The sequence below is a fragment of the Colias croceus genome, chromosome Z (genome assembly GCF_905220415.1).
Source record: "Colias croceus chromosome Z, ilColCroc2.1".
NCBI lineage: Eukaryota > Metazoa > Arthropoda > Insecta > Lepidoptera > Pieridae > Colias > Colias croceus.
In genome coordinates, this window is record NC_059568.1 from 7,727,293 (window position 1) to 7,745,199 (window position 17,907).

A 17,907-nucleotide genomic window follows, 5' to 3' on the forward strand; every position below is an offset into this window, starting at 1 on the left:
ATTTATCAATTTGTAGATAAGTTTTTTTTTTCCTTTACATAATATTTGCATAATATTGTGAATTGATGAAACTTTTATTTTGTGTCCACAGATAGTAGAGAAGAGTATGTTTTCTATTGTTAATGTTACCAAAGGGATCCATAGAGAAAAAAAAATTGCAGAAATAATTGACCGATGGCAACATCTCTCGCTAAACGCTCGTCCACCAGGTGACGCTAGGCGCTTTCTTCTTACCGTCATTCTCAGCCTAGTTTTTCTTTTTATGTTCGTTTAGTGAGTAGTATAGTTGGCTGTTAAATTTATTCTTGTAATGGCTGCCACGCTAAAAGTGTAGTCTATTGGTTATGTCATGTTAAAACAGTCCGTACACAAGTGTGATAGACGAAAAAATCAACAAGTGTTCTGAACAATGATTGCTTGAAAGGTGTTTTACACTTACCTCCCTGGAACGTTTCTTCTTTCATGTTTCCTTTTTTAGGCATTTTAGTTATGGACTCCGAGTTTGTGTACTCTAAATAACTAAAACATAATCTATGCTTCGTCAAAAGTGTTTATTTGGACCATATTGAGTGAAAAGTGTACCGTCCAGAAACGAAATTATGGATCCGAGATCGTCATCTGCCCTGTTCAAAAGGGCCGAACAGTTGAAAAGATGGGAGGAATCTGACACCAACAAGCAGTCGGCAATCCCAAAACGCGCCTCAAGAATACAATTCTCCTCTGGTATCGTGTTTTTAGCAGCGTGCACGGCTGGTGATAAGGATGAAGTGCAGCGGTTATTGAAATTGGGCGCTGACATAAACACCGCCAATGTTGACGGCCTCACAGCACTTCATCAGGTTAGTGTGAAATTTGTTAGTTATTATTTACATTATTATCATTTATACATTATTGTTACTAGGGCTGCCAATTAACCTCGTTAATGAGCCATGGTAATATGCTAACTTCTAATTTCATAGAAACTAGAGAATGAAAAGCATAAGGAAAGTACCTATGCCCAATTTAACAGTAGTTTAGTTTAACTATTAATAGGTACCTATACTTACTTTTTTACTTATTTGAATTTCTCAATTCTATTGATATTTTTCATACCTACTTTATTCTATTTCCTGTTTGTACAGCAAAATCAAATTTTGTAAGTTATACCATAAGTATCATAGATATTCTAATTGTAACCTTTAAAGTGAATTAAATATATTATACTCTCAGCTTATTAGACACATGTTTACTTTGGCTAACCACAATGAATGTTTACCTACTCTTCAAGGTAAAACTATGGTTTGGCATTGTCACTGACAACTTACATTCAATGTGAATTGAGACGGTACAGTAAGTTATCCACAATAGAGATCAAATAAATAAATAAATATTTCGGGACAATTTTCACACACAGCACGATCTGATCCCATGCTAAGCTTCCGCTTGTGTTATGGAAACCAGATGGCTGATAATCATACATATATAATTTTAAATAAATACTTATATAGATTATTAACACCCAGACACAGAGCAAACATCTATGTTCATCACACAAATATTTGCCCCGGGTGGGAATTGAACCCACGATCAGTGGCCTGAAAGGCAGGGTCACTACCAACCAAGCCAACCGGTCAGTCAAATACTACTATTAATATAATTTGGTGGTAAATAGTTAATATATTTTACGATCACAAGTATTTTTCATTATTAGTAACCATAAAAATTCATGAATAAATTTTAATGTCTACAATTATATTTTTTAATGTTCACACAGAGCAAAAAGCATATAAATATAGATAAAAATAAACAATAAACATGGTTCAAGGTTAGAATCATCAATTGACTAAATTGTCTCACTTGCTCTTATTCATGGTATACATATATTTAATCCTGATTGGGTATCAGTATAATAAAACAAACTCGTGTACAAAATAAATGTACCAAGTTGGAATTAAATTGGCTGTTTTAAAGTGAGTAAAAATGTAATGTCAAAATCGATTGGAGTTGCTTATACACAAACATACAAACTTATAAATATATATAAGTAAAATAATAATTGTGTTCAAAATAACAACATATTTTCATGAGAAAAAATTTAGTAAAAGATGGCAAATTGATATTCCACCCTTGTGAGGTTACGTTCCTGGCCACTGCACCAATTGGTTTGTCAAACAGAGACAAATTAACATGAAATTATTACATGATACATGCCATGTACGGCATTAATGAGAATCCAACAATTTTGCTGAAATATTTTGTCACAGAAATCCAATTTTAAATTATATACAGAACGATAGATAGTGAAATTAGAATTTTACTAAAATACAATAATTTCTACAAAACAGATGAGTTACAGATGTTTTAGGATCTTACGGGAATAGAATGTCTGTGATCTATACTAATATTATAAAGCTGAAGAGTTTGTTTGTTTTTTTGATTGCACTAATCTCGGGAACTATTGTCCGATTTGAAAAAGTCTTTCGGTGTTAGATAGCCCATTTATCGAGGAAGGCTATATATCATCACGCTAAGACTAACAGGAGCCGAGCCACGCAGGTGAAACCACGGTGTGCAGCTAGTATAATATAAAATATTGCCTCAGTCAATTAAAGTACATAGCCACCTAGAGGCCTAACATATGAACTACGCTTTCATAGACATCAAATTAGCGATTAACTATTAGCCAGCTAGTTATACTTTTTCTCTAAACAGGTAATCCACATTCAACTGATGCTGTAAATGCAATTTTAAAACAGACCATTGATAAAATTAGAACATATTTCACCATTTCAACTACAGTTATTTTGTTCATATCTTAGGAGGCGTCTATTAATTATTTCGAATTTTTTTATATTTTTTCAATATTTTTTTTTTTAATTTCAACCCAAACCCGGGAAGGGTTTCATTGATCTATGTGCCTTGACTGCCTTATGTAAGTAATGGATACCCACTTTCTGTACACCTTGCAATTTTGTAGTACTCAATGAAGAGGGCGAGGAATAAATTGTATTTATATTTTCGATAGTACTATATTAATATTGCCATAAATAAATAATTTAAAGGAGAATGCCCATTTTTGGTACTGGTTTTTCTCATGCATCAAGACAACAATATATTAAAAAAAATCTCGGCAATTTAGAGGCCTTCTTACCATCGGAAAATATATTTTGAACAGGGAATGTTTTGTAAAATCTAATAAGACATGTAATTGTTTAGATCCGTTATTATAGATTTAGTGTCCATTACCGTTTACATTTTTGGTACAGGTTTTTTCTCATGCATCAAGATAAAAATACTATTTAAAAAAATCTCGGCAATTTAGAGGCCTTCTTACCATCGGAAAATATATTTTGACCAGGGAATGTTTTGTAAAATCTAATAAGACATGTAATTGTTTAGATCCGTTACCATAGATTTAGTATCCATTACTGGTTACCACGGTAACCAAGCGGTAACTATTATGACATTTACTATGGTAAATAGCTAATATTGTTTTCCTTGTTTTCATTGAATTACAAAAAAATCAATTAACATAAAATCACTCTGTAAGGTATTGTTTATACACTGTAGGTTGTTTTAACATATAATATAGTGAAGTAAAATAATATAAATACATATATATAAAAAATATTATTATGACATAGCTTGTAAGATAGCTTGGAAGGTAACCAGTTATTTCTTATTTGTTTCTTTCTTCGAATATGTAGTGAAAAAATGATCAAACAACAACAACAATAAGTATGTAAGCCGAATAAAAACTCTATTGGCATTTTTTAAATATATATTTAGGTTTTCTTGAAATCCGTCCCGGAAGATTTCTGGTGCCTACCTAGACTAGCCGATGAACAGATAGACTTTGTCTGAAAGCATAAGCTCTACGCATAGATTAAATATTATGTTAAACGAAAAATAGCCTTCTAACGTTAAAATACTACCTAAATCACACATAAACCTAACTAAATCGGGTTTATTTAAGTTTTGAGGTTAATTCACATTTTTCTCAATATCTTGAAAACCCCTGTTTTTATCACAAAAAAATGTATTGGTAAAAATCTTTTGAATATCGAAGAACCCTCCAAAACCACTCTGGCATCGACGCAACACTATACTGTGGTCCATACTTTCATGGGCATTCTCCTTTACTTCCGTGAATACATGTCTAGCATCGTTGAGAATGCGGCACTGCATGTCACGTGCGTTAGGTTTAGCACTCGGAATAACTTTCGATTGTTTCGGCCGACCACTAAACGCCACTGGTCCAGATTTAGAATCTGACAGCGTCCATACTACTGTCCGAATGTATGGAAAACATTAGGATGTAACGCGTTAGATTTAAACTGTATAAATTCAGTCAGAACGCACGTTGCCACAGTTCCGATGTTTTGTATTGAGCGTACCCACACAGTCGCAGTTAATTCCACGATATTATAATTCGAAATTAGCTACTTTAAAAAAATTATATGCTTTATTGGTGCGAAACATTTGCAAGTAAAATCCACATGTGATGTCGCTGTGCCAAATAACTGTCTTGAAAATATTTTAAGGCATTATTTACTGACTTTCTTTGAGTTATGTTTTATGTACGAAATTTGAAATGAATATTTCAATAGAATGTAAAAAAAACATCTTAAACTAATCGTAAAACTTATGGCTGCCTTGTTATCGGTCGATATTATTAATATTGTTAATTATTGCTCGTAGTTATACTTACTTACAGTTCTGCATTCGGTGATCGGTCTATTAAGTACTTTCATTTCACAAGTACCCGCGTTCAATCTTATTTAATATTTGCCATAATAAGAGCTGCATTTTTCTTCATCATAATCTATGTTTAACATACGTGAAATGTATTGCTTCCTTGCATTAGAAAAAATAAATTTATTGTAGTTTATATATAAAGGTTGCTCCTACTAGTTTACTTTATTAAACTTAAGCTCATTATAATTTTTGCATCTTTTGTTGTAAATTATATATAACTTCCATTGCTCACATCGTGTGACGCATTGCAATACGATAACTGAGTTGCATAACCAATACCATGCCGCAGCTCAGAAAGTTACACTTATCTCTCATATACATTAAGCTAGTAGGTATAATGCATTAGCTAAATATATTGTAAGATCTTCAACGTAAACTTTCCAACAATACCTAAACATATGAATGCGTCATTGAATTCGTAACGCCTTGCGTTGAAATATGTATTCAAAAATCCAGTTTCTTTCAATAATTATGAACAAAGATAAGAAACTGCCACACCTGTTATAATTAATTTGAAGTAACTACCGCCTTTTTATCCCACATAGATAGGGAGGCGAAGAGGGGAATTTTCTGCAATACTCGAGCGTGGCAGTTTAAGATATGAGAGATACCTTAGACCTAATAGAACAACCTTGTTAACTATTTAGCTCTTTAAGTAGTGACGCGCGCCCAGCATAGACGATCAGATTAGTAAAAAAAAATCGATAGTCTGAAATACTCGAGCGCGTCAGATTAAGATATTGGGGGTTGATTTTAGTGTTTTAAGACTAAATTTAACTAATCTGACGATAAGTCCTTGACGCCGCCAAGTTATAGGGTCGCGAACTTGTAAAAAAAAAACGTTAATCCGGCATTCTCGAGCGCGATTGTTTTTATTTTTATTTTGAAGAATATAATCTAAAACTTACTAAAAATACAAAATCTGCCGGTTTCCGCGTGACCGGAAGTCTGGAGGAGCCATTTCGTCTTCTGAAAAACGCGTTGCAGTATATAAGTCGCGAACGATACATTTTACAAAAAAAAAAGTTTGAATAAACAAAAAAGGTAATTTTATTTTACACAAAAAAGGTCTCTTTACATTTTTGTCCAAAGTTAAAACTTTTTGACTTGAAGCATCATAAAAACTCAAACTCCCGGTTTTTTGAGTATATCTCGAAAACTGAGGGTGTTAAGAAAAATTGATATGAAATAACGATGATTAAAAAAAAGAAACTCTCAAACCTTTTTCGGTCAGATTAAGAGAACCCACCAACATTTTTGTCAGATTAAGAAAATATGCTTTCAGGAGACCGAGATAAACCTCCCCTATGAAAATCTGACGCGCTCGAGTATTTCAAAAGGACTTTTTTTTTCTGCATTTTCAAAAATTCATCGTCACTTATCGTCACGCCGAAATCGTCAGTTTTTTTAAGGGGAGCTTCCTTGGGGCCTACTTAACACCCCTTCCGAAAATCTGACGCGCTCGAGTAAATTTTTTTTTTGTGCATTTTTGACGAATTAATATGCCTAGCCCCACCACGCAAACCGGCAGATTAGTATACCGTTGTTATCAGAGGCACTTGGGGCATACGTAGTATGAATATCTGACGCGCTCGAGAATGCCCAAGTAACTATTTTTTTTACATTTTTGAAAATCCGTACACGCCAAACCCACCGCTAAAATGGTTTTTACCATAGAAGCTTTTCTTTTCGAAATTATTTTATCTATCGATTTTGATAAGTCTCGACGGCGCCGTTTAATTACGCCATTTAGCTACCTCGCCTCCCTATCTAACAGCGAAAATTTTTTTGCGGCGAACAGTCATGTGGTGACACGAACTTTTTGTAGGTATTTACGTTTAATTATTTACGAATTAAATCCAGAAAGCCCGAGTTTCCAAATACCCTTTCTAAGATATATATTATGTATTTTAGTTACCTATGTAGATAATGAGTTTTAATTTTACGTCATAGTGTAGTCAAATTAGACCAAATAATATAAGTGAAGTTAATAAAAATAACTGCGTTAAAAACAACCGACTTCAAAAACGGAAAAGTATAAAATAAAAAAGATTTGATATTATTAATTACTTACTACTAGATGTGCTATTTACTAAATAGGTTTGAAGTCGGTGCCAAACACTAAGCACTTAGTATTAAGCCCGTGCATATCAAATCTTTTTTAACCGACTTCAAAAAAAAGGAGGAGGTTATCAATTCGGCCGGTATATTTTTTTTTTTTTTTTTTATGTATGTACACCGATTACTCCGAGGTTTCTGAACCGATTTACGTGATTCTTTTTTTGTTCGATGCGGGATGGTGTCGAATTGGTCCCATAAAAATTTTATTCGGCTAGGCCTAGTAGTTTTTATTTTATGAGCATTTTTGTCTGTACTCGATGACTTAATTTCAATGTAGCAAGTAACTTTGATTCACTTCCCGGTAACCGATTGAGCTGAAATTTTGTGTACGAATGTAAATTGGATAGCGATGAAACATTATCATGACATGGAGCTGATCTGATGATGGAATCGGAAGGTGGCCATAGGAACTCAGTAATATATTGACTCAACTTTATCGAGTTTGGGCTCGTTTGATTCGTGTTGAAAAATACACTAAAAAGTATTAAATAAAAATTACTGCGTTAAAAACAACCGACTTCGATAACGGAAAAGTAAGAAATAAAAAAAATTTGATATTATTAATTACTACATATTATTTTTATGTGCTATTTACTAAAAAGGTTTGAAGTCGGTGCCAAACACTAAGCACTTAGTATTAAGCCCATGCACCGACATCAAACCTTTTTAGTAAATAGCACATAAAAATAATATGTAGTAATTAATAATATCAAATCTTTTTTATTTCTTACTTTTCCGTTTTTGAAGTCGGTTGTTTTTAACGCAGTTATTTTTATTATTTTATACTTTTCCGTTATCGAAGTCGGTTGTTTTTAACGCAGTAATTTTTATTTAATACTTTTTAGTGTATTTTTCAACACGAATTAAACGAGTCCAAACTCGATAAAGTTGAGTCAATATAATTATTAGATACTGAGTTCCTATGGCCACCTTCCGATTCCATCACCAAATCAGCTTTAGTTATATCATTATAATGTTTCTGACTCTCAGTGGAGTTTCGTTTGCAAAAATAGCGGACCTAAATCTGACTTCTGATATATATTGTATAGATCCCAGACATCCTATAGACAGATGTTGCCAACCAGTTTTGTGGTCCCCCTCTCCCCACCCCGGGAATTAAATATGGCATAAGTACAAAGAAAAAAATAAAAATTTCCAAAACATGCCGTGTATCAAATGAAAGAGCTTATTGAGTAGATCACGAATATATAGCATACTATAACATTTCTTACACTTTCTCTAAGATTTTTTAGAAAATTTACGAAAATGCTCCATATTTGAGTTAACTTTAAACCACTAGTTATAGATTGAAAACTCATGAATATATTTTTTAAATTATTATTTTAAATAATTAACAATAGTCCATTGTTTACGATTCAATAGTTCGTACAGTGAAATAGTTGCATGGGGGAGTGGGGGGAGCATTCAAAGATGGCGAGTATATTTTCAAGTTTTTGCCAGAAATAAAGGCCTATTATAAAAATATCGGTGTCAGGGCTTAGAATAATTATTTCTGCACTGTCGTTGTGTTTGACAGAATGAAAAATATGTGTGATTAGATTTCAAATCGGTAACTTCAGTGAAAGTTGCGCCTTGCAATTTAAAACATTTTGTGGGGTCATCAAATCCACCACATACATATAGCTCACTTATATTATATTACGAATGCTGAATGGGATTTTTTTCTACTATTGAATGTCGAGATTAACTCGACTCGATATGTTAAACATATTGCAAACCGACTAGGTATTTGACTAACCTTTAAACATGGGTGAAAAGAAAAATTTGGATATATAAAGGAAAACTGTAACGACAAAATGCTCTTTAAATATTTATGATGGTTCTCACTCGTAAATCGGTAAGATTTGTAATACTTTTTGTCTGTAATGTTTTTGGCAATCATTCGGGCGCGGTCGACGATCACGACCATGGGCTTTATACCTACTACATTTAATAGTAGAGATGCACCGAATATTCGGTTCCTATCCGGTATCCGGCTTATCCGGCCCTTTTTTACTATCCGGCCGGATACCGGATGGTAATGTACCATCAGGCCGGATACCGGATAGTAAAATTGGTAGATTTTATAAATAGAATCGAAATAAAGACAGTTGTAATTGAAGCTTTTTATTATTTTTAACGAAATTTTTTTTCACTGACACGATAAAAGTGTCTCTACCAAGAACTGTGACCGCGCGAACGTTCACTACGAAGCAAGTCAAAACCTGCACTGCACAGGCGGCGTGCCGGTGCGCAACACGCACCTACGAATCTCAAAATGCCGTCGGCCGAATATTCGGCGGCCGGATACCGAACATTCGGCTGGTGGTCAGGCCGAACATCCGGTATCCGGTATCCGGCCAAACAACTATTCGTTGCATCTCTATTTAATAGTGTTCATTTTCAAGGTACAGTACCTACTGTAATTATATTTAAACGAAAAAAACATATGTTTATTATTCACGCTAAGATATACAGGGTGTAATCGTTAAGTGTGCACAGGCGATTATTCCGTAACTATTACAGATATCAAAAAACTTTAAACTGATATCGAAAGTATTTAACCTAATGAGTAAAATGGCCATGATAAATTTTTAAAAATAAAACGAGAAATATCTAAAAAATTAACTTGAAACCCTCCCATACATTTAGTATGAGATACGAATATCCCATGTACTGGGTTGATCCAAAAGTAATGATAATCAATATTAAACAAGGTCATTACAGTTATAATAATTATGTAGTTCTCTAGATAGTCTTTTAACTAGAAAATATAATCCATATATTTTTCTTTCCTAAACTTAAAAAAAAAATTGACTTCACCCACAAAAACCCCTCCACGCGGCCATCACTTCGCTGTCGTCTTAAAATAATTTATTGCTAAGAAAGTGTTTCTTGTGCCGAGGAAAGAGATAAAAGTAAATAGGAGCTAGATCTAAAAAATAGGGTAGGTGTTCAAGCATTTGGAATGCCGATTTTTGAATGGCAGCCATCGCAACTGACGCTTTGTGATCTCGTGCGTTGTTTTGGTGAAACAGCGTTCAGGTGCGCAGTTTGCCATGTCTCTTTTCCTTACTAACCTACCGCAATCTTTTAATTTGGTCTGTTTAGTAAGAGCCCAATAAAGTGGCTACCTTTTTAAAATATTCCAGCATAATTATTCCTTCAGCGTCCCAAAAAACTACCGCTTTAATCTAACCTACTGATTTTCACTTTGAATTTCTTCATCGTCACTTTGGAAGCTCGCGTCCAGGACATTGATTGTTTTTTGGTTTCAGTATAAACATGGTGAACTCGGGTAACGTCCATGATCACAAAACGTGAAAAAAAATTATCCTGATATCATGAAAAATTTAGAAATTTACCCTCTACATGTCGAATCGTTGTTTCTTCTTTTCGTCGGGAAACATTCTGGCACGCACGGTTCACATTCAAATTAATGTAAATAATTGGAAACGTGGCCTGTTGATATGATTTTTTTGTGATTACTTAGTGAATACATGAGCAAGCAAAAAACATTTATTTTATATTTTTATGTGCACAGGAAATACCCAATTATCATTACTTTTGGATCAACCTAGTACATTTAATATGAAAGATTTTAGCTTTTTCTTTCTTTTTTTGGTTTTCTGCTTTAATTACTTCGCAAATTTGAAGGGAAGTTCATTTAGAAACTGTAAATAGAGCTCCTCATTGTATTGCACAATGAGGACATCACTTCGAAAATCTGCTATGAATACAAAATGTATGGGAAATAAAATGTATGGGAGCGTTTAATGTAACATTTTTGGATATTTCTTGTTTTATTTTTAAAAATTTATTATGGACATTTTACTCATTAGGTTAAGTACTTTCGATATCAGTTTAAAGTTTTTTGGTATCTGCAATAGTTACGGAATAATCGCTTGTGAACACTTAACGATTACACCCTGTATAAGATTTTCACACGTGAAAACTAGAGGTCCCGGTGAACTTCGTCTCACTCTTTACATTATATGTTTTCCACCGTTAAAACTTTCCCTGGACTTCGTCAAAAATTTCAAAACCAAATTCAGCTAAATTAGCTTAGCCGTTCTTCGAGTTGCAGCAAAACTAACGAACGACAATTGATTTTATAAATATGTACAATAATGATTATTTATTGTCCGAATAATGAAGGGTCTTCGGACGTATTCATATTTCCATAAAGTTATTTTATTAGGTTTCTATCGAAGCACATTTAACATGCACGCACACATTAGGAGCTACATTGATAAACGTTTAAAAATATACTATTGTTATTCACATTCTATTTTTAATTTTTACACAGCTAAGAATAAAATATTTGGTCTATTACCACAGATAGGTACCTACTTTTATAATATTTACGATATCTGACGTTTACAGCATCTGGTTGTTGTCCTATATTCTAAAGCCATATATAATTTATTATTTTTATACCTTACATATTGAAATGTTTATATATTTTTTAACTACAGTACTTTATTGGAACGATGCGTTCTTTTCCTTACAGCAATTTTATTTAAATATTTCTAAATAGGTGAGAGGTATATCGACGTTAGTGTTACAGTGAGCATCAAATAATTGGTCCATGTAATGACGTTAACCCAAAACTTTAGTAGCACAGAGTAAAGCCGGTATAGTGTGTCAATTACCTATTGCGTCATCAGATTTAAAATTATGGTTGGATGCCGCTCGGGTTAACGCAGTCTGGCATGGAGGAACAAATGGCTAGAGGGCGTGTCTTAAGCCAATCTTCTGCTAAGAACTAAATAACACATAAAATAATGTCATAATATTCGTAATGTTAAAGTTGGGAAATTATTATTAATATTAAATATGACTTCTCTTTGTTATACTTTACAGATTTTTGCATTCTGGACGCTTGACCCAAATCTTACAATATTCACTGTTGGAACTGAATACTTTTGAGATAATATTTATTAAAAGATTTTTTAATATTTTAAAGAGTATGATGATGAGAATAGAGTATTCTATTTTTGTTCCAATTGCTGTGTAACTTGCATGATTTCATTACCATAAAATATTTATACTCACATTTGAAAAAGTTTTTATTTAATTAGCATTTGGTTGTTTTGTCCGTTTAAAATTATATAATTATTTATTATTATTGTAAACAGTTGGATATCTGTTTTTGCGATCACAATTTGAGTTATTATTTTGGCAGCGTTTGATCACGGATGCGTTTTGTGTTCGTTGTGCGGCGCGTGTTGTTTTATAATAGTATTTATAGTGTGCGATACTCATCTCATTAGATAGATACCGAAAATTAGGTCGATGACTCCGTGAACTTTTTATTTCATACATTGTTTCCAGTTTTCATAATATGTGATAATTTTCTTCAAATTACTGAGTAAATCGATGTGAGGTAACTAACAAATTTCTAATAACCGTCTCAGTCTCTTGTCTTTGATTCTGACTGCTCGTTTGTGTAACAAATTAGAATTCAGATTTTCTGTACAAAATTTAGTTTTTCTTGACGAACGTCTTGACGAGCTGACGACAGCAGCTAGCTAAATATGTGTACGCCCCAATTTTATTGACCTGATACCTAAATGCACTGACTCGTACCAAAAATTTGATGCTGTCGTTGACCGACCTAAATATTTTGTGAAAAAATGGTGTGTTGTTGAATGATATAGCGCCATACAAATTTAGAATAGTTAGGAGATTTTTTCGAGGTCACGCTTGAGACAGCGGAGAGAGATCCGTTGATATTAGTTACGTCATAGGCTGCACACGCGCCTTGAATGTTTTATTTTAGTGTTAATTGTAGACGTAGGCACGGAGCTGACTGACGATTCCGGCTGTTACTTGGCAAGGGACTGTGTGTCTAATGAACACATACATATATTTTAGAACGTTATTCGTCAATTCAATACGAAATTGAACCGATCCATCGATTTTATTCAATTCGTATGAGAATAGTAGGTAGTTACAGTATGTTTCTTTTATTATAGAATCAAATGAATAATTATTATTGAGATGGACTAGGTAATATAGAATGCTATTATCTGCGAAAACCCACACTAGTAATATATAATCATACCTTATATTCTTTTGTCAATGCTTTTATTTAGGTATTGAATTTATCGGTTTTATTTGCCTTTTAAAATACATAAATATAAAATATATAGTACTTAATACTTATGCTATGACTTATTGTTTGAACTAAAATAATGAATTATTTTTAAAATTTGTCTACTTCGGCTTTGTTAGTTGTAGGTAATTGGCAGTCCTTTATTGTTTATGATTAAGCCCTAATAACATAGGTGCACATATGAACCGCTTAAATAGCTTTGAAATCATATGTTGTCAATAAAGTAAAATTATATCGTCATAACTGTATTTTTTATTGGAGCAATCACAACATCCGGACTTTTGATAAATATCTCATAGTTAACTTGCAACATAATGAGTAATGCATTCAAATAACTATCCATTATAGTATTTACAAATGTTTGCTTCGCTGCTTTTTATCAAAAAATAAGCATTGATTATTATTATTGCACCTTTTCGATAATAATCTTTTATTTTCCTAGCTATGTTCAGTTAGGGTGAAACATAGGATCTTTAGATTCACTATAAGTTGACCACACACAGCGATATTTTTTTTGCAATGCGATTTTATTTAATTTTTATTATATATTATCTACTTTTAAATAAATTTATGTACACTCTATAGTTGTATTAATTTTATTGTATTTGTGGCTTTGTCAACGTTAAGACGAGCAGTAACTATTGACATCTCACTCTGGGTACTTGCCAATGCTTATGTGCCCTTGAAAACATTGGCTCTACTTCTGGAACACAGTTGTCTTGTTAGTTATTATTAATGTTGTCTAAATTATTAATATGTAATTAGGCTTATAAACTTAAGTAAGTTAGTCAAATCATCAATAAATTACATAATGGAAAATCATTTAAGATGTAACTTAACAACTCAGTATACCTACATGCAGACACGTGAACGAAGAAGTATGTCACTGATAAATCTATTCGCCAATCTCACACGGAAGAGCTTCTGTGATAGCAGTTCTGATAATAAATGAGAAATGTAATGATTGTTGAGGATGTGCGTTTATGTATATTTATGCAGTACAAACAATTTTACCGCAAACACCTCAGTTACATTGGCTAGAGCTCGCCTCTAGAGCCGCGACATGCGCCAGCGAACGTGGCACTGACCCTGCCAGGGTTCCGTACTGTTGCACAATACGTTCATGCACCATTGAAATGCATAAGTGCTATGCAAAGTTTTTACGATTATCTTGTGTCCAATAAGAAATAGAACACCGTATATGGTATGCACAGCTATAATCTATGCATCAATATCGATCCTGAGTATTTGAACTTTAAAATTGCTGCCAAATATGGAATAACCTTGCCAAAGCGAATTGATTTTTTATAAATTTGATTACATCAGCTTTCTCTTTACTTTTTTAGTTGTATTTTTTATTTTGTGACTGCTATCGCTACAGTGCCGCAGTGAGTAAGCGCCAAGAGAACACTATATTTAAAAAAAAATCAAGGCAGATTAGTTATTTGAATATATCTGCAATCTGCATTGATTTTTTCTATAACATTATTTCTCGAAAGGTCAGGAAATGTATGACGACCACCTAAAACAAATTATTGTGATCGCTGTTCGGGTATTTTTCATAAGCAAATGTTTGTATAGATACTTCCACGATTTGATGGCATCTAAACTATAAAATTGCTCTGCGCACTTGCAATCGTATTTTTCTGTATACCATGTGCTTAGTGAATTATTTTTCCAAATAACTAGTGCTTCAGCGATTGTGAAATATAAATGATATCTGTGCAGTGTGCTGTGTTGGATGGCAATTAAGTTCCGATATCGTATGTGTTGTGATCCTTATTCACTTAATTATTGCCGTCGACATTCTATTAATCGTTCATCCGAGACTTGCACGAGACTGTTGCATGAATTATCTTAATTGAAGATGATTTTCACTTCCGATTATTAGGTCTCTCTTGTAATAAGGTGCAGTCAACCGATAAAAATCTGAATTTTATTGAGAGATAATAGAGAGTCAAACCTGATTCCAATTAATATTAATGAATTCCTCGTCACCATTTTTGTGTTGTTATTAATATCTGATGTGCTCAGTGCAGTATTTTTAGAGAATTAGCATTTGTATTTTTATATATCTATGAAAATATTCTTCAAATATTAGTAGAGATATACTTTTTTATGTATATCGATTTCTCTTCGCGTTTCGTGTATCTTTTTACAATGCCACGATTTTTGTATATTTATAGATACATTAGGTCATGAGTGAAACACGCTTACGTAGGGCATATCGGCCCACTAGCGGTGCTGCTGTGAGATAAATCATCGAAATGACTTTTTGCAGTGATGCGAACCATTGAATATTTACCTACTAATTAATATATGTTGCAGGCTTGCATCGATGACAACTTTGATATGGTGCAGTTCTTGGTAGAAAACGGCGCAGATGTGAATCGCGGTGATAATGAAGGCTGGACCCCATTGCACGCTACTGCCTCCTGCGGCTTTCTAAGCATTGCTAGGTAACACTTTCTTTTTGTTATTGTTGCGTTTAAAATGTACATACTTATGTAAAAAGATTGTTAATATCTAGATTTAGTTAATTGTTTTTTTTATTTATTTTAAATACTTTTTACTTTAATGAGGTTAAGAAATGTGTAAAAGAAAACTTCCTTAAATTCCTTCCATTTATGTTTAAGTTCAATTAAGGAAGATATTCATGAATCAATAATGTATTGAAAGAAACAGAAGTTGCAAAATTCTATGAAACTAACATGACACGTGTTTGGATGTTGCTCAAGTTATTACTTCTAATATAATGGTATTCCAGTATGGGTAATTTGTCATAGTAAACAACGCTGACTCAGTTGACCCTTATTAATCCTAATCATGTCTTGGTTTATTAAATACCGCCGTATTAAGTTACTTTAAATACCACATTTTAGGCGTTTTACAGATTTCTTTAAACTTCAGCACGAGAATAACATTTTATAGTCTTGTTTTTGAAAGCATTCAGCCAAGTTTTTGTGTGTTTTTTTATATAAATAAACGAATTTATTTGGCTTCATACAATAACTCGTTGACGCGGGACTTGACCCGTAATCTTTTTGTAAATATATGGCAGTGAAAAGTTAATGAAAGAAGATTCGTGACATTTCAGAATTCAGAATATAAAGGGTTCCTTAACAACATCACATTAAACAGCAAAGAACGTCTACAATGCAAATCTTAAAAAAATATTGTATCTTTTGCTTAGCGATATTACAGTTTCATCATTTCCACGGGTCTCAACACAAGTACTTATTGATTTATTTTGTTATTTATTATGTCTATTCCAAATACATACTATTAATATCAATACGAAAATAAATCTTAATTAGAGAGAAATCTTCTTGTTTGTAGCTAGCTATCGGGCGATTATTTTTCTTCTCATAGCAACAAATAATTGTGTGTTGTCTAATGGTTTCTTGAAATATCTATATTTAGTTTGATGTTACACACATTTTTGTAGATGGAATGTTTAGATATCGTCAATTATATTTAAGTGTGTAATATAATTAACAATCAATATGGACAGAACAGCGAGGTGGAATTAAATTGAAGTCACTCATAAAACTAATAAATTATATTACAGTAAAGTATGTATTACAGTCTATAAAGAAAGTAGAAACGTTAAATTGCGAAATATTTTGATATACTAGTGCTACGTAATAATAGTAACATACACGCATACGCGTTTTGCGTATCTACGATAGGGTCGTGCGTTTACTTGAGCCCTCTTTTTCCTCAACGCGATATAAGTAGGATGACGTTAAGGATGTAGCGGAAGTTTTGAAGAGCAGTTGTCTCTAATGAGAGCGGATGTACTTTGTTAAAGACTCCAAGAACATTGTTTATAGTGTACTAAAAATCAGCTTTCAAAAGAGCTTATTCGCCAGCTTAGCTCTTTCTCAACACTTATCAGCCCTTAGTTTCAACCCACACAATTTGATCGATATAATCGAAGTCGACGTCTGGGTCGTCTAGGTAAGCTAGGTAATATAATACAAAATTAAAGGATACTTTATCTGTTTATGACTTTGTTAAATAACAAAAGTTTTATATACCAACAACATGATATATTATATTAATAATAATAAATCTTTATTTCAGACACCAATATCCATACGTATATTAATGTTTAAAATGTTGTATAGACTATAGATCAAACGTAGTCTTTTTGGATAGAATCGATCTATTGTTAGTTTCGAAAAGTTTTAATTTAATACTTTTTTAGTTTTTTATTTAAATATTATTATGATAATTTCAGATATCTCCTGGAAAACGGCGCGGATGTAGCAGCTGTGAACTATGACGGTGAGCTGGCTGTCGACATCGTGGATAGCGATGAAATGGAAGAACTTCTACAAAAGGCGATCGATGAGAAAGGTAAAGAAAGGTGTTTGCCTTAAAATATCTATCTGATGAACATATACAACTGAAAACTTTAGATGTCAAGTTAAACCTCGATAATAAACATGAGTGCATCTGTTGTGGAATTCACAAGGATTTAATAGAGATTTTCCTCTCGTATGTAAATGCGTGTAATAACTTGAGTATTATCATTGCTTTTAGGCATAGACTGTGAAAAGTCTCGCAGTGCTGAAGTAACGACCCTCAGGAATGATGCAAAGAACTGGGCAGCGAATGGATATGTTGAAGTTCGGGATCCCAAGACGGGCGGCACACCGCTGCACGTGGCGGCCGCTAAGGGTTATGTTGATGTAAGATTTTATATGTTTACAATAAACTATATCATATTATGTATGACCATTATCAAAAAATCCCGTCTAGTGATAACATTTTTTCACGTTTTTCTATTATTTATAATATTACAAATATTTGTAAGCATAATATGAAACTAAAGATAAAGTGATGTAGTGGTTAAATACTCCTTACACACTTCTATGCTTGAAACGTTTTAACTCAATTAGATATCTATATGTTCTATA

At 32.9% G+C, this 17,907-nt stretch overlaps 1 protein-coding gene across 7 annotated transcripts in view; it reads left to right on the top strand.

The window, feature by feature from the left end:
- Positions 1 to 203: 203 nt before the first annotated feature.
- The window catches only part of LOC123705071 (protein phosphatase 1 regulatory subunit 12A), a 46,957-nt gene continuing 29,253 nt past the window's right edge, over positions 204 to 17,907 (top strand). For all 7 annotated transcript variants that reach the window (XM_045653653.1, XM_045653654.1, XM_045653656.1 and 4 more), the window contains exons 1-4: positions 204 to 839; positions 15,308 to 15,438; positions 17,226 to 17,344; positions 17,531 to 17,679. In XM_045653653.1, coding sequence (XP_045509609.1) covers positions 600 to 839; positions 15,308 to 15,438; positions 17,226 to 17,344; positions 17,531 to 17,679 — 639 coding nt within the window. In that variant the 5' untranslated portion in view covers positions 204 to 599. The remainder of the gene's footprint in view (positions 840 to 15,307; positions 15,439 to 17,225; positions 17,345 to 17,530; positions 17,680 to 17,907) is intronic.